Here is a 19,311-nt window from a genome sequence, read left to right as displayed (position 1 = left end):
CATGGCTTCCCCTAAAGAATTCTGGGAGCTGTGGTTTGTTAAAGGTGCTGAGAGCTCAGTCAGTAGAGCATGAGACTCTTAATCTCAGGGTAGTGGGTTCGTGCCTCACGTTGGGGAAAAAAGATTTCTGCATTGCAGGGTGCTGGAGTAGGTGACCTACGTGGTCCCTTCCGACTCTATTCATTGGTACCTTGGGTTACAGACGCTTCAGGTTACAGACACTTCAGGTTACAGACTCTGCTAACCCAGAAATAGTATCTCGGGTTAAGAACTTTGCTTCAGGATGAGAACAGAAATCGTGCGGCGGCAGCAGGAGACCCCATTAGCTAAAGTGGTACCTCAGGTTAAGAACAGTTTCAGGTTGAGAACAGACCTCCAGAACGAATTAAGTTCTTAACCTGAGGTACCACTGTAATTTTATGATTCTGGGAGTAGTTAGAAGGCCCCTGTTCCCTTGCAGAACTACAGTTCCCAGAGTTGCATGTGGAGAGGCATTGGTTGTTAAACCACCCTGGGAACTGTAGTTCTGTGGGGGGGGGGGACAAGGGCCTCCAATAACTCTAGGACTGGGGACTCACAGGTTCAACTCAGCCCTCAGCCATGAAGCTCACTGAGTGACCTTGGGCCAATCAGAATCTGACCATGGGCCAGGCCTAACCACCTGATAGATTTGTTGTGAGGTAAAAAGAATAAAACTGAGTGAAGGAGAACTACTTGTGCCACTTTTGACTCATTAGTGGAAGGTGCGATGTAAAGCAAACATAATTTCGCTTTTAGGTGAAAATGGGTGGTAATTCTCGGTTTTGCCCACTCCTCCAGAAATTTCCTCACCTGCCTCGAACTTTATCTAACAGGACATCCAGAGTTTGGCAAGGGGCAGGTTGGCCAACACATTTACATTAATGCTTTCTGTGTGGCCCCAAACCCCAAGAAATTTCATTAGTTCGATCACTTCTTTCCAATTGAATTCTTTAAAGGTTTACACCCAAGCTGGAGCCCTTTACGTTTCACCTCAAATGTTTGCATTTGTCAAAATTTGGTGGCCACCATCATGTAGATGCCCCTCTCAAGGAAGGCCGTTGATTGGCCGGTGGGTGTGTTTGTTTATTTTTTGCGCAGTAACGCCGGCATACAAGAACTTCCTCCTGAACTTGGCCAGCTGGTTAATCTTTGGCAGCTGGATATTGAAGAGCTAAAGATTGGCAACCTTCCTGCAGAGATCAGAAAAGAGGGTGAGTCTGCTTCCTCCCTGTGGTTTTATTAATATCAGCTGTTTGAAGAGAGAGAGAATCCAAACTCAGCCTGGGTGAATTTATTATTGAATGGTGGAGAAAACAGGGTGGAATCTGTCCAGGCTGCAGTTGTTACAAAGTGGAATTGTAAACCTTTCCATGCAATCCAAATTCGGCTTGATCGGTTTGTTCTCGGGGCAACCTTTTTCTGTCATAGTTCATAAAGGTCCCTTTTGTGTTGCACATATTTTGTGTCGCACATGTGGCAGTACTTTTAGGGATGCTGCTGATGTAGTTATGCATGTTTTATTTTGCACTGTTATCTGTTGTCTGACTATTTCTGTGAAAGTGTTTTTAAAAGTGACATATCAGCGATATGGTGGTTAGGGATGGAGGAGACTGGTTTGAACTAACGTACACATTTCTTTCAAAGCTGTTTCTCCTGATGTAATGCATTTTTGCATGTTGCTTTCACTGAAATCACTTTTACTCGCACATGAACCTGATATATGCATTTTTGTACACATTGTTTTGCTTGGAGAGCTGCATTGCAAAATTCGAATAAGTGTGGGTTTCAAAGGATGGCTGTGTTTTGGATCTCATATTGTTTCGGAAAGTGTGCATTTGATAGATTTGCATTTAAATGTGAACTGAATCAAATTTCTCCCCTACCCCTATGTGGCAGCATAAAAATACTTTTATAAATAAGTCCACAATTAGAAATTACAGTTCCTTGGCCTGGATGAATTAAGTACGCATTCATGTTCATTTTTAAAGGTCATGTTAGAGCATCCACTTGAGATTTCCCTCCCACCCCCATCATTTTAATCCAGCCTAATCAGCCCCAAAGGCTATTTGCTTCCTCGTTAAAAACATTTCTATTTGAATTGGGAATTGTTGTCCCCACCTGTGCTCTTTAATTCAAGGTGTGTTAAAACAATCCTTGCAAATCCCTCTTATACTGCTGTGATCAGTTAAGCAGTTTTTCCATCCCTTCACTTGCTAGGCCCCAAGACCATTTTAGCTTACTTGCGAGCCCAGCTACGCAAAGCAGAGAAATGCAACCTGATGAAAATGATTGTGGTGGGTCCTCCGCGCCAGGGCAAGTCCACACTGATTGAGATCCTGCAGACGGGGAAAGCTTCCCATTCGATGCCCAGCGACGGCACCATCCAGACCACAAAGTGGGAGCTTCAGAGACCGGCTGGACTCAAATCAAAGGTAAATCAAAGGTAAAACAAAGCTTAGACTTGGAGTGTCAAGCTCAAGGCAGAGCAGGACAAGGCTTCCTCCTTGTCAAAGTGACAAACCAAATACAGTGGTTCTTTGGAAGTCGAACAGAATCCCTTCTGGAAGTCCATTTGACTTCCAAAGCATTTGGGAACCAAGGTGCAGCTTCCGATTGGCTGCAGGAAGCTCCTGCAGTCAATCAGAAGCCACGGAAGCTGTATTGGATATTCAGGTTCCAAAGAACATTCGAAAACCAGGACAATCACTTCCAGTTTTCGATCGTCCGAGAGCCAAAGCGTTCGACTCCCAAGGCGTTTGAAAACTAAGGTACGACTGTAGATAGATGGTGGGGGACTGTAATCAGGACATATTCACCCCTCCAAACACATGTTTGTGGCATCCCAAGATACTCCCAAAATTTGTAATTTTAAAACATTTTAAAATGTTTTGAATGCTCCTTTGGGTACCCCACTGTGATGCCATGATACCAGCAGGCTTTTTTTGCCCTTTTGCATTTTTTAATTTTAAAAACTATGTTTTCCACAAAGGTCAACGAGGCTTCCGGCTTCCTTTTCTGTTGCCTTTCCAGCAACTGGTATTCAGTGATCGACTGCCTCTGGACGTGGAGGTTCTGTGTAGCCCTCTAGGCCTGGGGTCAGCAACCTTTTTCAGCCATGGGCTGGTCCACCGTCCCTCAGACCATGTGGTGGGCCAGACAATATTTTTTGGGGGGGGGGATGATGAATGAATTCCTATGCCCCACAAATAATCCAGAGATGCATTTTAAATAAAAGCACACATTCTACTCATCTAAAAACATGCTGATTCCCAGACCATCCGTGGGCCGGATTGAGAAGATGATTGGGCCACATCTGGCCCATGGGCCTTAGGTTGCCTACCCCTGCTCTAGGCCAATAGCTGATTTGATAGTCCTATCCTCCTTGACTTGGTCTATCCCCCATAAAGAGGCATGGATGTGTTCACCTGGTGCTTATTACCTGATTTGTTTCCCTGTGTCTGCAACCTTTAAAGCTGCCTAAGCTAGTGACCATTGCCACATATTCTGGCACTGAATTCCATAAATTAGGAATGTGTTGTGTGAAGAAGCACTTGCTTTTGTCCACTCCAAATCCATTGCCAATCAATTTCATTGGGTCACACACACACACACACACACACACATATTCTAGCACTATGAGAGAGGGATGCCCTATTCAAGGCAGTTTTTTTCTGAGTCAAGCCAAAATGTGAGGGGGAGAACAGGGACAAGCAAGCTAGCTGGGACCTCTGCCACAGTCCCTGTTGCTCTCGAATTTGTGGAGGGTGATGGGGATGGCATTAAATGGAGTTAATGCACTCATCCCAGGATACCTGAAGAAGTGTCCCCACCCCCATCGTTCAGCCCTGACACAGAGGTCCAGCTCTGAGGTTCTTCTAGCGGTTCCCTCACTTCGAGAAATGAAGCCAAGGGGAACCAAGCAGAGGGCCTTCTCGGTATTGGTGCCCGCCCTGTGGAATGCCCTCCTATCAGATGTCAAGGAGATAAACAACTACCTGACTTTTAGAAGACAACTGAAGGCTACCCTTTTTAGGAAAGTTTCTAATATTTGATGTTCTATTGTTTTATTATTTTTAATATTAATATTCTGTCAGGTGCTGCCCAGAGTGGCTGGGGAAACCCAGCCAGATGGGCGGGGTATAAAATTGTTGTTCATAGAATCATAGAGTTGGAAGAGACCACAAGGGCCATCGAGTCCAACCCCCTGCCAAGCAGGAAACACCATCAGAGCACTCCTGACATATGGTTGTCAAGCCTCTGCTTAAAGACCTCCAAAGAAGGAGACTCCACCACACTCCTTGGCAGCAAATTCCACTGTCGAACAGCTCTTACTGTCAGGAAGTTCTTCCTAATGTTTAGGTGGAATCTTTTTTCTTGCAGTTTGGAACCATTGCTCCGTGTCCGCTTCTCTGGAGCAGCAGAAAACAACCTTTCTCCCTCCTCCATGTGACATCCTTTTATATATTTGAACATGGCTATCATATCACCCCTTAACCTCCTCTTCTCCAGGCTAAACATGCCCAGCTCCCTTAGCCGTTCCTCATAAGGCATCGTTTCCAGGCCTTTGACCATTTTGGTTGCCCTCCTCTGGACACGTTCCAGTTTGTCAATGTCCTTCTTGAACTGTGGGGCCCAGAACTGGACACAGTACTCCAGGTGAGGTCTGACCAGAGCAGAATACAGTGGCACTATTACTTCCCTTGATCTAGATGCTATACTCCTATTGATGCAGCCCAGAATTGCATTGGCATTTTTAGCTGCCGCTGTTTAGCTGTTGTTGTTGTTGTTGTTGTTGTTGTTGTTATCATCATCATCATCATCATCATTATCATCCCCACTTCTCCCTTTCTTTCGTTGAACTGACCCTGAAGGCAAACACTTTAAGAGGGTTCCATGGCTCAGGTCATCCTTCTACTCACAGAGGGCAACAAGGATGGCAATAGAGATGGAGTTGGCACACTTGTTCTGCCCTCTCCCCCTCAACCTGGAAGACAAATAGGCCTGGAGAGAAAGAGAAGATCTGTATCGGCTTTTTTCCTCATTGTTCCATGTGTGAGTGTACACACATGGAACAAGGACTCCTTTTGCTGGACATGGAATTGCCGCTCTGGGGCATTTTGGATAGGACCCTTAGTCCTGTCATCTGGATCCACTCTGAATTGGGCTCGGCCTTTTGAAGCCTCTCAGCCCTGCAGCATGATGATGTCATCGCTGCAAGCTTAGGGCCAGCTCTGACTTGAAGCCAGTCCAGAATCTGGGCATCCAGATGGAAATTAATTTGGCTTATGTATTTATGTATATTTAGATTAAGATGTCAAAATAAAACACCTTTCAGAGCACAGGTGCCCTCACAGCAGAGTGTGTGAAATTCCACAATAAACCATAATAATGTATAACAGCGTCAAATCAAAACCACATTGCATCCCTCAAAAATGAACAGGGCCAGTGGTTAATACAATGCAGATTAAAGTGCTGTATGACTCTAGTAGTAGTTGTTTTTTACAACTGACAATGATACAGCCACGTATATTTCAAGGGGGGAGAGTTCCACAGACATGGAACTGCCACCAATAAAGTCTTGCTCCTGGTTCCCCTCATTGCAACATCTCTTGTCAACAGACCAAGGAACAGGGCCTCAGAAGCTGATCTTAAAGCCGGGGCATACTCCTACAAGCTAGGCAGCCATTAATTAAACTTGTCTCAAGCTAGGTCATTGCAGATTATAGCCTGAATATATGTTTCTCTGTGTAAAAGTTCCTTTTCCAGGCATCTCCTTTCACACCTTGAGCATCTTTTTACCTTTATCTGAACAGATGTTAGGCAGTCCTGCTTTGCTTCATCAACAGATTTTTTTCTTTTGTAAAATGTACTGGTCGGTTTGAGGGAAGTGGGGTGTGGGTTGATGGCAATAATATTCCTCTCCCCTGACATATGAAGGAAAGGAGAGGGGCCCTTCCCAGCCAAAATTAGCCGTGCGCTCTTGAGAGACAGAAAAAGGCCAATTGATTTAATGAAGGAACGGGAGCACTGCTTCTTCCCCAGTCTCGGCAGATGACGCCTGCCTTAGCAGTGAGCAATTAGCTTACATTTCCTGTGGAAGTGATAGCCGCCCTTGACAAGATCTTCTTTCTTCAGCTGGAGCATGAATACGCATTGATACCCTACTGTCGAACATTATGAAGCTACTTTGCGGGAGGGAGGGGCGGTGCACGAGTTTATTATGCATTGACTATTATCTTCATGTGATTTACTTTTAACCGCTATGGATGTTGTCTCTCTCTTTCAATGTTTCTCTTTGTCCAATTAGGTTGATTCAGTTGAGTTTAACGTCTGGGATATTGGAGGCCCTGCCAGTATGTCGACAGTCAATCAGTGTTTCTTCACAGATAAGGCATTGTATGTCGTCGTCTGGAACTTGGCACTGGGGGAAGAAGCTGTTGAAAATCTTCAGTTCTGGTTGCTAAATATTGAGGTGAGTAAGGCGTCACTGCTGCCTTGCAGGACTTCTTTTTATGCACTGGTGGGAGAATCCAGTGTACCAGTGGAGGTAGTGCAGACTAGTGTCAGAATTTCATTAATAAGACTTTGGGGCTATGTACGCATTAGCAGCTTGAAACGCTGTGAAGTGACTTGAAACAAAATGGAGGAAACTATTCTCCTTGTGTTTCAAGTCACTTGTTTTATGTCACTGTACATGCCAGAGAGGAGGTGGAGATGTCTTCCCCTGACGCACATTACCTGATTTGTTTCCCTATTTGTGCAACTTCTCCAAACGCCAGTTCAGTGAAAGCTTGTCATCTGAGCGTGTGCTGTCATCTACGCAGTGGCTATCTGAAATGTACACACCTCAGCTTAACTGCAGCTTACGTTTTGAAATCGGCTGAAAGCTGGTTTGAGGGAAAACCCTTGGAACACTTATCAAAAGACTTCAGGGTATATTGATTGTGTACTCTACTTCATACACCAGCAGTGGGAGCACACTGGAAGCTGAAGTAAACACTAATGTGTACACAGCCTTGGCTAAAACCACCATTCACTTTTACTGTTCCATCTTGAAACTCTAATCACTTTGGACTGAAAACAGACTTTCTCTGGACCTCATGTACGCCAACTGTTTACTTCACAAATATGTATTTAAACACTTCCAGTCTACAAGACATGCATCTGAGAGTGGCAGTGTTCCTCTTGTAAACATTTGCCTGCACATGGTAGAGCCAGGAGGTCCTATTCTCTTCTTTCTGATTTCTTACTGCGTCAAGGATGAGCAAGTTCTGATGGATGTAATCCAGTCTTATGGACAAGTCAACGAGAGTGACTAGGGCCAGGTCCACATCATACATTTAAAGCACATCCAACACACATTTAAAGCATGTGACTTCCCCCAAAGGATCCTGGGAGCTGTAGTTTGCCCCTGTAGTTTGCTTTTGGGGTAGCTGTAGTTTGCTTTTGGGGGAAATAACATGCTTTAGATGTGCATTGGATGTACTTCGAATATATAGTGTGGATCTGCCCTAGTCCTCAAAAAAATGTTACTTTTCTCCTGCAAACAAATCAGAATGAATATGCAATAAAGGAGAGGACATAAAACTTCTGTGCAAGCTTTGTGCAAAGGAATCGGGATGGATGCTCAATAAACAGGTCACTTTGCATTTGAACCCGGTGAAGCTTGCTTGGGCCAAATAAAAATTAAAAATTCTTTCTAGGCCAAGGCTCCAAATTCAGTTGTGCTGGTAGTGGGGACACACCTTGACTTGATCGAAACTAAATTCCGCGTTGAACGGATCGCCACCCTGAGAGCATATGTCCTGGCTCTCTGTCGATCTCCTTCTGGCCCGAGAGCCACTGGCTTCCCAGACATCACAATGAAACACTTACAGTAAGTACGATGTCACATTCTCCCACCCACCCCAAATTGTAAATGCAGTGAACTCTCTGCAGTGCTTAGTATATAAAAACCAATAAATTGGGATAAGGTTGCAGCTTGCATTGACTCGCCAGCCACCTCTTTCCAGCTATATTGATGCTGGCTCTGATACCCAGCCATTTGGAGACTGAATCAGAATACTACCATGGTTACACCCATGCATCTGGTACTTAGGCAGTAGATGAATTGGGTCCAACAGCAATCCATACCAGCTAGGATACTTGCAGCCCAAGTACAGCATCCTCAGTACAGATTCTTTGTGTTCTTGATGCTAATATATTGCTGCAGACTCACCAGTGCCTTGGCCAAAGCCCTTTTTCTTTTTTGCAACTCAGTTGTATTGTATTATGGGTTCAGTGTCTTGTGCTTGTGTGAGCTGTGTAGACTGATTTCTCTCTCGGAAAGCCTTTCCCACTTAAACATGCAACTTTGCCGGACCACTCACCATCATGGAGCAAGACTTGTGTCTTCTGTCTCTAGGAAAATTCCGCTCCAAACTATTGTCCTCCGAACTCGACTGAGGCTTCTTTCAGAACCTTCTTCTAAAGCCCAGTCAAGTCTCAGCAGCCCTGATTCTTTATCCTCTACTGCCATCTCCTCGTGTACTTCCTAAGAACGTAAGATGAGCTCTGCTGGATCAGGTGAAAGGCCCATCTAGTCCGACATCCTTTTCTCAGAATGGCCAACCAGATGTGTATGCAAAGCCTGCAAGCGTGACCTGAATTCAGCAGCCCTCCTCCCACTGCATATCTCTTCAAGGGGAGTGGTGGAATGGAATGGCAGGCAGATGGTAAAAATGGCAGTGTGAAGAAACAGCCATTTAGTTGAGTAAGGATATCTTATCTTCGTGTTTTCTCTTTGCAGTGAGCTCTCCTGCAGGACTCTGGAAGGCCTGGATGGGCTGCGCCAGCTGATCTACACCATCACTTGTCATATGAAGGACGTTGGGAGTTCTATTTGCTCACAGAGACTCGTCGGGAGATTGGTGTGTACCTTTCCCTGCAGTAGAAGACCGCGTCAGCTTTGGATGGTTAAAGGTTTCCCGTATGAGCCCTATTCAGAATGAATGCTACTGGCTGTGATGGCTGTGCTCTGCTTCCGTACCTAGAGGCAGTAATGCTTCTGTATACCAATTGCTGGAAAGTACAGGAGGGGAGAGTGGTCTTGTGCTCAAGTCTTGCTTGTGAGTTTTTGACAGGCATCTGGTTGGCCACTGTGAGAACAGGATGCTGGACTAGATAGGTCATTGGCCCGATGCAGCAGGACTCTTCTTCTGTTCTTTCATACTGGGGATGTGGGTGGCGCTGTGGTCTAAACCACTGAGCCTCTTGGGCTTGCTGATCGTAAGGGCGGCAGTTTGAATCTATGTGACGGGGTGAGCTCCTGTTTTTTTTGTCCCAGCTCCTGCCAACTTAGCAGTTTGGAAGCATACCAGCACGAGTAGATAAAGAGGTACCACTCTGGTGGGAAGGTAAATGGTGTTTCCATGAGCTCTGCCACTCGTCACAATGTCCTGTTGTGCCAGAAGCTGTTTAGTAATGCTGGCCACATGACCTGGAAAGCTTTCAGCAAACAAACGCCAGCTCCCTCGGCCTGAAAGTGAAGATGAATGCTGCACCCCTTAGTCAAATTCTACTGGACTTAACAGTCCAGGGGTCATTTAACTTTAGCTTTAATACGGTTCAGAAGCAATATGTTGATCAATGTTCAAGTGGGGGCTGCACGCTCACCCCTGATGTCACAAACAGCAGCTTATACCTGTGAAGGTTTCCTCGTAGCAGAAGTTTGCACTGAATGCACAGACTTTCAGATTGGAGGTGGGAGCAAGGAAGACACCTGGGTTGGTAGCTTGGTGCAGGCTGCTCAGTGTAGACCTGCTCATGCATCAATTTACTTCTGCACAGAACTGTGGTGTAACCTCATTCTCATGTACTGTATTTTTCGCCCTATAGGACGCACTTTTTCCCCTCCAAAAATGAAGGGGAAATGTGTGTGCGTCCTATGGGGCGAATGCAGGCTTTCGCTGAAGCCTGGAGAGCGAGAGGCATCGGTGCGCACCGACGTCTCTTGCTCTCCAGGCTCCAGGAAGCTATCCGCAAGCCTTACACACCCGGGGGGAGTTCCCCCAGGAGCGCAAGGCTTGTGGGCGGCAGCCGGCAGCGCGGAGCACAGGGCGCCCTCCGGAGGACGCCCCGTGCTCCGCGCAGGTGTCGGCAAGCCTTGCGCACCCGGGGGATCTCCCCCCGGGCGCGCACGGCTTGCGGGCGGCAGCCTGCAGCGCGGAGCACGGGGTGCCCTTTGGAGGATGCCTCATGCTTCACGCAGGTGCCCGCAAGCCTTGCGCACCGGGGGGGGCACGTGGGGTGCCCTGAAACAGAGGGCTCCCCATGCTGCAGACAGTAGCCTGCCGCCCGACGTGCGGGGCGCCCTGAAATAGAGCGCCCCTCGCGCCAGGCAGACATCGGCCAGCCCCACAAGCTCGGGGGACAGCGGGGAGGCGCAGCGCCGCCATCCCACTGTTCCCCGACCTGGTTTTGGGGGGGAAATAAAGGAAAAAAAATTTTCCTTTATTTCCCCCCCCCCCAAAAAAAAGTAGGTGCGTCCTATGGGACGGAGCGTCCTATGAGATGAAAAATATGGTAAATGGGGGCAGGAATGTTTCTGATTGAATTGTAGCAGTAGAAGGAAACTTCTCTTTCCCTTCTCCATGTTAAAGAATTCCAACAAAAGGAGCAGCAGAAATTGCCAATGTTCACTTATTTGTCCCATATCCGGAACTTAAGTCAGTGCAGCAAATATGATCATCCTGTAATGATTAGGACAGAATAATTTAGTGACATTATAACTAATGTAAGTAATATAATTTTGTCACAATGGACAGTGACATGAATAATGTTTTCTTGGCAGAAGGCATACTGCAGTGGAAAGGAAACACTGATGATGATGAAGAAAGTGGGGCAGAATGAAAAACAATGGCTTCTTTATTCACCATTTCCCCCTCTCAGTTGCATATTCTGCTTCAGAAACATTTGTTGGGAATTTGTTTCTGAATCCTCAAATGAATAAATGAAATGCTATATACAAATGAAAAGAGACACGGCATTCAGAGCATAATTGATTTTCAATGTAATTTAACAGATCCCAAGGAGTTACTTGAGCCTCCAAGGATCCATCATAGCTGAACAACTGAACAGAAGTCAAAACGACAACGTACAGTATCTAACAGACAAGGAAATAGAGCAAATCGTAGAGAACACTCGAGGCAATGACATCAAAGACTATGAGGACTTGCAATCTGGTATTCCTGCATGTAGTAACTTATTGGAAACCAGCATGTTCGGTATTTGTGAATGTGTGTCTTTTCTTGTGTGCATACACTTTGCTTGAGGATGCATCACCCTGAATTTACAAAAGGACTGCCTGAAACATTATTTCACAGCTTGACGACTAAGATAATCCACAGGAGTGTTATTAGCCATTCAAAGAGTTGGTGGATAAACCATGGTGGCTTCAGTTACTTACCCAACGGAGCTTTCTCATGTGGTCAGCTGGCTAACTAATCATGGGAAACCCTGCATTGATGTCACTCATAGGAACATAGGAAGCTGCCTTATACTGAAACAGACCATTGGTCCACCTTGCTCAGTATCATCTACACCAGCGTTCTTCAATGCTGGGTCCCCAGATGCTGCTGAACTACAACCCCCATCATCCCCAGCCACCTTAGCCCAATTGTCAGGAGTGATGGGAGTTGTAGGCCAACAGAACTAGGGACTCAACGTTGAAGAACAGCAACGTTGGGTTTCCCAAACATGGGTCTCCAGCTGTTTTTTTGACTACAGTTTCCATCATCCCTGACTACTGGTCCTGCTAGCTAGAGATGATGGAAGTTGTAGTCCAAAAACATCTGGAGACCCATGTTTGGGAAACCCTGGTCTACACAATCTGGCCCTGCAGGATTTCAGGCAGGAGTCTTTTCCAGTTCTACTTAAGAGATGTCAGGGATTGACTTCTTGTGTGTAAAGTGAATGCTGTAATGCTGAGCTGCAGCCCTTCCTACAGCCCCCCAATGTCTCTTATATTTTCCAGAATCAGACTTTCAGAGCTTGCGGATAAGTTGAATACAGCCCAGTGGAGAGGTTGATAAACCTCCTTCCTGTGTTCATAACTTACCTGGCGCCTTCCTTTCTCCGCAGCAATCAATTTCCTGATCGAAACAGGGACACTTCTTCACTTCCCAGACACGAGCCACGGATTGAGAAACCTTTATTTCCTCGACCCGGTTTGGCTGTCAGAGTGCCTGCAAAGGATCTTCAACATCAAAAGCTCAAAGTCGGTTGCGAAGAACGGTGTGATTAAAGCGGAGGACCTCCGGATGCTGCTGGTCGGGACAGGGTTCACCACACAGACGGAGGAACAGTATTTCCAGTTCCTTGCCAAATTTGAAATTGCACTGCCGGTAGCCAACAACAGGTACACTGGTAATTGTCGCCGGGGCATGGCTAATTCAGGCAGTTGGAGACAAACAGAGACAAGCCACATCCTCACCATACATTTAAAGCAGCATGATACCATTTTAACAGTCATGACTCCACCCCCCCCCCCCCCAGAATTCTGGGAACTGTAGTTCATCAAGGGTTCTGAGAGTTGCTAGGAGCCCCCTATTGCCCTCATAGATGCTCCTTTTATGTCAAATCAGCGCTTCAGTTCCCAGAGTTCCCTGTGGTATTGATGGTTAAACCACTCTGGGAATTGTAGCTCTGTGAGGGTCTCCTAGCAACTCTCAGCACTCTTGACAAGCTACAGTTCCCAAGATTCTTAGCGGGGAGCCATGGCTGGTAAGGTGTTATCACGGTGCTATATAGTGCGGCTCTGGCTAGAGAGAGGTGGCCTCAGGTGTTCATTGCAGGTGTTGGCGCAATAGATTCCAAAGTGTGCATGTCAGGTGCTGGCTTTTGGATGGCCTTCAACTAAGCTTTACTCAGTGCAGACCTATTGAAATTAATGACCCTTGCGTAGTCATGTTCATTGCTATCTCTGGGTCTCCTCTGAGTAAAACTGAACTGAATACCACCCTTTTGTGTCCAAACCCTTTGGATTCAGTTCGATGGCAGAGGTTGGATGGCCATCTGTCATGGATGCTTTAAGCTGAGATTCCTGCATTGCAGGGGGTTGGACTAGATGACCCACAGGGTCCCATTCAGCTCTTTCTATGATTCGGTGATGAAGTGCTGCAGCATACAGGGCAGTGATGTTCCCTGGATCCCTCACAGCTCTGGTCTGGGGAAAACGCTGATCAGGCCACCATCAGACTCCACCAGCTGTGCTCTGCCCTGTCCTTGAATGCTTAACTGTGACAGAGACACTGGTGTCTGTTGTCTTTTTTTTTTTAAAAAATAATTTTTATTGGGTTTTTACATTTTATAACAACAGACACACACACAAAGACAAAGACAAACAAACACACAAATACAATTACATACCCTAAGTTTCTTTACCCACTTTCATTGACTTCCCCCCACCCCCTCCTCTTACATCCCAATTCCAAAATTAATTCAGCAAGTTCTTACCTAACCTCTTAAAGATATTCACATTGCTTTTAAAAATTAAATTCTTTTGTTTATCTATATTCAACTATCCAATTCTCTTATAATCATTAATTTCTTTTTTTTTTTTTAAGGTCGATCTAACTTCCCCTTCACAAATTTTCCCTTTATTATATTAATTATAGGTCACATTGACCAAGTAAAACAAAACATAACATTTTATAATTCTATTCTCTCCCCCCCCTGCCCCGGTTTCTGTCCCTTCCTAGACAAATGTCCAGAAAACAAACAAAAAATATTTCTAGCCCGGATTCCTCACGTCCGAGGCGTCTGATTCTCTGTCAGTCCCTCTCTGCCAACTATATTGGTAGTCCTCTTTGATGGTCCTAAGACCCCGAAGGAGTTCAGTCAGAGTCAGATCATATTTTCTTTCATTCAGAATGTTGAAGAGTGTTTGCTGCGAAAGACCATCTAGTTTTCCATACTCAAGAGAAAAGTCCCAATCATATTGCTTTGTTCTTTCTAGTTTTAATATTCCAAGTACTCCAGGGGCTTCTCTCTTCTTCTTTCTCATCTTTCGCAGGTCTGTAATCCAGAGGTCTTCTTGCTCATACTCTAACGCTGCAGATTCCTGGTTGATATTTTCCACTTGTAGTGTCTGAACTCCTTCTTTTTTCTCTGTCAATTCCAAAGGCATCTCTTCCTGCTCAGCTGCAGAATTTTTATCATGCATCTCCTTTGTGCATTCAGCAGAGTTGTTTGTTTCAGGATTCAAGGTCATAAAAACTTTACTCAGAGCCATACTCTGCTCCTGCAGGATTCCCACGAGAAAGAACATTTTTTCTATCTCCGCCAGTAATTTTCCCTCTGCAGCCATTGTAATGTCACTAATTCCCCCTAGGGGGCTTTCAGTTATTTAGTAGTCCTTTTCCAATAATCTGTTACTTTGTTATTATCAATACTTTGTTTCCAATCGCCTCAGTCCAAATGTATCAGCTTTAATTCCAAGAGTTATTAAATAGCAAAATTCTTTACTTTATCCGCCCGTTTGACAGCTTCTTTGACAGCTGTCAAACTCCTTTCACTTCTTCCTCCGGGACCCAAATAGGACACTCCCGGGTTTTTTGGGGGGGATACACACAAAGTTCCAAATTCCCTTTCTCTCCAGCACAAAAATCTTGTTCTATCAAATTTGTGAGAAACTTTTAAATCATCAAAACAGTATTCATTCCGCCTTAATTCTCCGTTCCTTGCTTTGAAACGTCTATAAGTAGAGGGGGTGCGGACTTCCCTTTAACACATCCCCCGATCGTGCCGAATTCACAGGATAGAAATTTTAAAGTCCAAATTCCACTACTCACGGGTCCTTTGTTATCCAGTCCAAATTTTGGGAAGAAAGTCAGCGCTCTCCGGCCATGGCTTGCGGCTTCGCTCTACTGAGGTAGCGGTCTACTCTCAGCACCACGCCACTCTCCGTACCCTCTCCGCAGCCTTTAAAAAGGCTCTTCGTGGGTCGGGGAGGGCGCTTAAGGTGCCCACCGAGTCACCAAGTCCGCAGGCTTCCGCGCCTGCGGTTTCTGAGGGTCCCCGTGTCGCCGGCACGGCAAGACCCGTCCTCAGTAGAGCCGATTCCCTCCGGAGCTCGGAGGGAATCCGCCATTAGCCGTTCGCGCTAACCCGGAAGTCCCCACTGGTGTCTGTTGTCAAGTGTGGATGCTGTAGTTGACATTCCTGCATTGCAGGGGGTTGACCCTCAGGGTCCCTTCCAGTTCCACGATTCTATGGTCGTTGTTTAGTCATGTCCAACTCTTCGTGACCCCATGGACCAGAGCACGCCAGGCACTTCTGTCTTCCACTGCCTCCCGCAGTTTGGTCAAACTCATGCTGGTAGCTTTGAGAACACTATCCAACCATCTCGTCCTCTGTCGTCCCCTTCTCCTTGTGCCCTCCATCTTTCCCAACATCAGGGTCTTATCCAGGGAGTCGAGTCTTCTCATGAGGTGGCCAAAGTACTGGAGCCTCAGCTTCAGGATCTGTCCTTCCAGTGAGCACTCAGGGCTGATTTCCTTCAGAATGGATAGGTTTGATCTTCTTGTAGTCCATGGGACTCTCAAGAGTCTCCTCCAGCACCATAATTTAATTTACACGCATATACAACCAGAGCATAGAATGGAGGGACTCACAGCATTAACACTAACCATAGATCTGGTTTCCCCATTAGGTTTCCAGCACAGAGCAAGACGAGTCTAGGTCTTCCAGCATCAGCCAAAACTCACAGCTGCACATACACAGCCCCTCTTGGCCTGTTCTTCATCCTAGGATGAAGTGGCATTCAGCCAAGTAAGGTGGGCAAAAGCTTGCCCCTTTGTCACTATGGCAACAGAGCAGACCTCTTTGCATATGGTAAATAGCAGTAAGCTGGCCTGTCAAAGCCATTATGTTCCCAAGAAACTTGTCTGGCCCTTTTAGGGGGCTCTTCTACTAGATTCTAAACATGCCTTGGAAGGGAACCAAGGCATCATCCAGACTGATTCCCCCCCCCCAAAAAAAAACCCCTCCAAACTCATAACAATATATTAGTAGGCAGCATGAGGAAAGTTGGTTAGATTTGCTAAGGTTCTCACCTTCACTGATGGATCATGTCCTTATCACAAACACACACACATCCCTCAGATTTGTCTGTTTTGGAGAGTTTCTAAAAATAATTACAAGGAACTTGCTCTCGTGAAAGACATACCAGCCATTGTTTCTGCTGAGGAAATTGGGCCTTAGACCTTTGGGTCCGACCAAAAGGAATTTGGGAAGATCTGTGCCAGACATGTCCTGGGGAAAGGAGTTCTTAAATGATGACATAACGAGCCTATGTGAATTAAAAAAACAAAAGCTTTGCTTGACACCTATGAAGCTGGCAGCTTATCTGTGCTTCAGAAGCATTTAGATTTCTTTGTAGGCTTGCTTCTCTCTCTTTCTTTTCTGCAAAGGCAATTCCTGCAGGGAAACAGGTTATTACATTGTCCCTTGCCCCCTCAGCACTCTCTTCAAGCCCCCCCTTATTTTGCTGCATCTTTAGGCAAATCTTGTTGCCATTTATTTATGCCGTTTCTATGGTTAGTTACCTCTGACAGGCTGCTAGCAATTACCGTCTAGATTGCCTGACAGAATTGCAACCCTGTCATTGGCCAAGAAGGGGAGGGCAAAGCTGCTGTCAGCTGAGAAATGTACTCTGGAATGTTCCGGGCCATTTACAAGCAGCTGACGCTCAAGCACAGAGTTAAATCTGCCCCTGCACTTTGATGCTGTTATAGCAAAATGTGCTGTTTATTTATGTATAAATAAATTCGAGGTCCATCCTCCCTCCATTAAACAACTCACCAAGGCCCTCCAACCATTCCTCATGCTGCAGTTGGGGTGTCCTCCTCTTGGTGGCCATGCAAACACAAGTGTGTGACGACACCTTACATTTTTATGCCCATAAGAAGAAATGGTATCCTTAGATTCCCAAGTTTGAGAGGTGTAGCCTAATCTATTCCACCCAAGTCCCATGGGGGGAATTTATCAGGAAGTATAAACCTGCACAGGGACGTGGGTGGCGCTGTGGGTTAAACCACAGAGCCGAGGACTTGCCGATCAGAAGGTCGGTGGTTCGAATCCCCACGACAGGGTGAGCTCCCCTTGCTCGGTCCCTGCTCCTGCCAACCTAGCAGTTCAAAAGCACATCAAAGTGCAAGTAGATCACTCCAGTGGGAAGGTAAACAGTGTTTCCATGTTCTGCTCTGGTTCACCAGAAGCAGCTTAGTCATGCTGGCTACATGACCTGGAAACTGTACGCCAGCTCCCTTGGCCAATAAAACGAGATGAGCGCCGCAACCCCAGAGTCGGCCACAACTGGACCTAATGGTCAGGGGTCCCCTTTACCTTTTATAAAACTGCACAGGTAAAGATGCCTATGGCAACATGTTCCTCAGGTAGCTGTTGGTTCATTAGAAGTTTCCCATGAGCCCATTTTTACCTCGGCACATTGCTGGGCTTAAGGGAAATCAAGAAATCTTTCAGCACCTGATCGTGTTTTTAAAATAAAATAAAATAAAATAAAATAAAATAAAATAAAATAAGGGAGTTTGTTTTTTGTTTAGTGACGCAAACATCCCATATTATTACAGTACTCAAAATCCATTCCAACAGACGAGCCTCTAAGCTACGTCTGTTCCTTGCTTGTCTCTTTCCATGGCATAATTTTAAATGCAGCAGCCCCCAGTGCCACAATATCATACTGCCCTGTGCTGCTCCGGAAGTTTAAAACGTATATGATTTTGGCTGTGCTGTTTACAGCAAAACTAACATGTTCTATCAGGCAGGCCAAAGGCATTTGTCACTCTGAGAGCCACAACTCAGAATCTGGACGTTTTGTTTGGTTTCAGTTACCTCCTTCCCCACCTGCTTCCTGCCAAGCCAGCCCTCGATATCCATGGCTTCCGCCATCAGACAACCAACACCATCCAGAGGGTGTTCAAGATGAGTTTTGTTCCCGTTGGCTTTTGGCAGAGGTTCATAGCCCGGATGCTCATAAGTCTGGCAGAGATGGACCTCCAGGTAGGTAGATGCAAACAGCGGCAAAAAAAAAAACCTCCTTAGAAAATAATCCTAGTATATGATGAAACCTTACATGACAAGATTTGTCGCTAAAATGCCCACCTGCCATTTCCTGTTTGTGCTATGTTGCTTCTGTCACTCTCTAGTGTGACCAAGAAACAGAACGCAGGGTTAGACCACACAAAGGACTATGGGCTCAGTTCTCAGTGACTTTACTAAGTATTTATTTATTTAAGGATTTCTATACTACTGTATCATAAAATATCAAGGTGGTGCACACTGTAAAACGTAAAGCACAATTTAAAGTTGGGTTTTTTTAAAAAATTAATAATTATGGGTTGAATAGCTGCAAAAGCATTGCCAGAGAGAAAACTCCGGAAAATGTGTTGTCAAGGCCACGGGACAGATTTATTGAACTTTGGTATGCAGCATATGGCTTGTACATTTGGCCAGAGAGTAGAATTTACTTGTTGCAACCACACAGGGAGATTTTGGTTAAGAGAAATAAGCAAGTTAGTTATTAGAGCAAGCATGTAACTAGGATAGGAAAGTTTCTGGTTCTGAGCTAACTAACTACATCTAGAGAAAACAAAGGAAGTTGTGCTTGCTCCTTTATTATCCAAGGATAAACCCAAGATTACCTCTCATCCTGTGGTGTTGATAAAGGAGGAGGAGGAGGAAGTTGTATACAGGATGCATCCTTTGAGGTATCAGTCTAGATTTCAAAGGAAGGAGAGATCTTCATAGCTAGGCTAGGAATCTGAAGGTCCCTTACTCTCTGTTTTAACTCTTTGCAGGACGTGTTCTGCAAGCTGAGTTGCACCCAAATTTCCAACATTTATGCCCACCTCAACTGCATCCCCTATATAAGGGAATGGTTGCTGTGTGAGAACAGGATGCTGGAATAGATGGGCCACTGGTCTGATCCAGCATACTCTTATGTTCCCTCTTACTCCTCTGGGGAAAGGGGGGAAAGGAAGGCAGGGCAGCGAGACACTACCTGATGGGGGTCCAATTGTCTCCTGAAGGGTCCTTGCGATATACAAGCCATATGCATGTCTGATACCCTCCCTTCACCTTGCACAATGACAGGCATTTTGGGAGCAGTCTGACACAAGTTCTAGAATGTGTGCTAACAAGTTGGAGTAGACTTCTTTTGTTTTGTTTATCCTCACGCAAAGATTATTCCAACATGATTGTCACCACCAGTTTGTTTTGCTTAAAACTCTC

General features: G+C 45.7%; 1 protein-coding gene across 2 annotated transcripts in view; it reads left to right on the top strand.

Moving 5' to 3' along the window:
- The window catches only part of LRRK1 (leucine rich repeat kinase 1), a 75,075-nt gene that overhangs the window by 35,480 nt on the left and 20,284 nt on the right, over positions 1-19,311 (top strand). For both annotated transcript variants that reach the window (XM_081838625.1, XM_081838626.1), the window contains exons 13-20: positions 1,120-1,232; positions 2,239-2,453; positions 6,329-6,493; positions 7,725-7,897; positions 8,810-8,930; positions 11,084-11,243; positions 12,142-12,418; positions 17,910-18,081. In XM_081838625.1, the coding sequence (XP_081694751.1) occupies positions 1,120-1,232; positions 2,239-2,453; positions 6,329-6,493; positions 7,725-7,897; positions 8,810-8,930; positions 11,084-11,243; positions 12,142-12,418; positions 17,910-18,081 (1,396 nt within the window). The remainder of the gene's footprint in view (positions 1-1,119; positions 1,233-2,238; positions 2,454-6,328; positions 6,494-7,724; positions 7,898-8,809; positions 8,931-11,083; positions 11,244-12,141; positions 12,419-17,909; positions 18,082-19,311) is intronic.

This window comes from Podarcis erhardii (assembly GCF_964252035.2).
Source record: "Podarcis erhardii genome assembly, chromosome: 14".
Classification (NCBI taxonomy): domain Eukaryota; kingdom Metazoa; phylum Chordata; class Lepidosauria; order Squamata; family Lacertidae; genus Podarcis; species Podarcis erhardii.
This window is presented reverse-complemented; position numbering and strand designations above follow the sequence as displayed.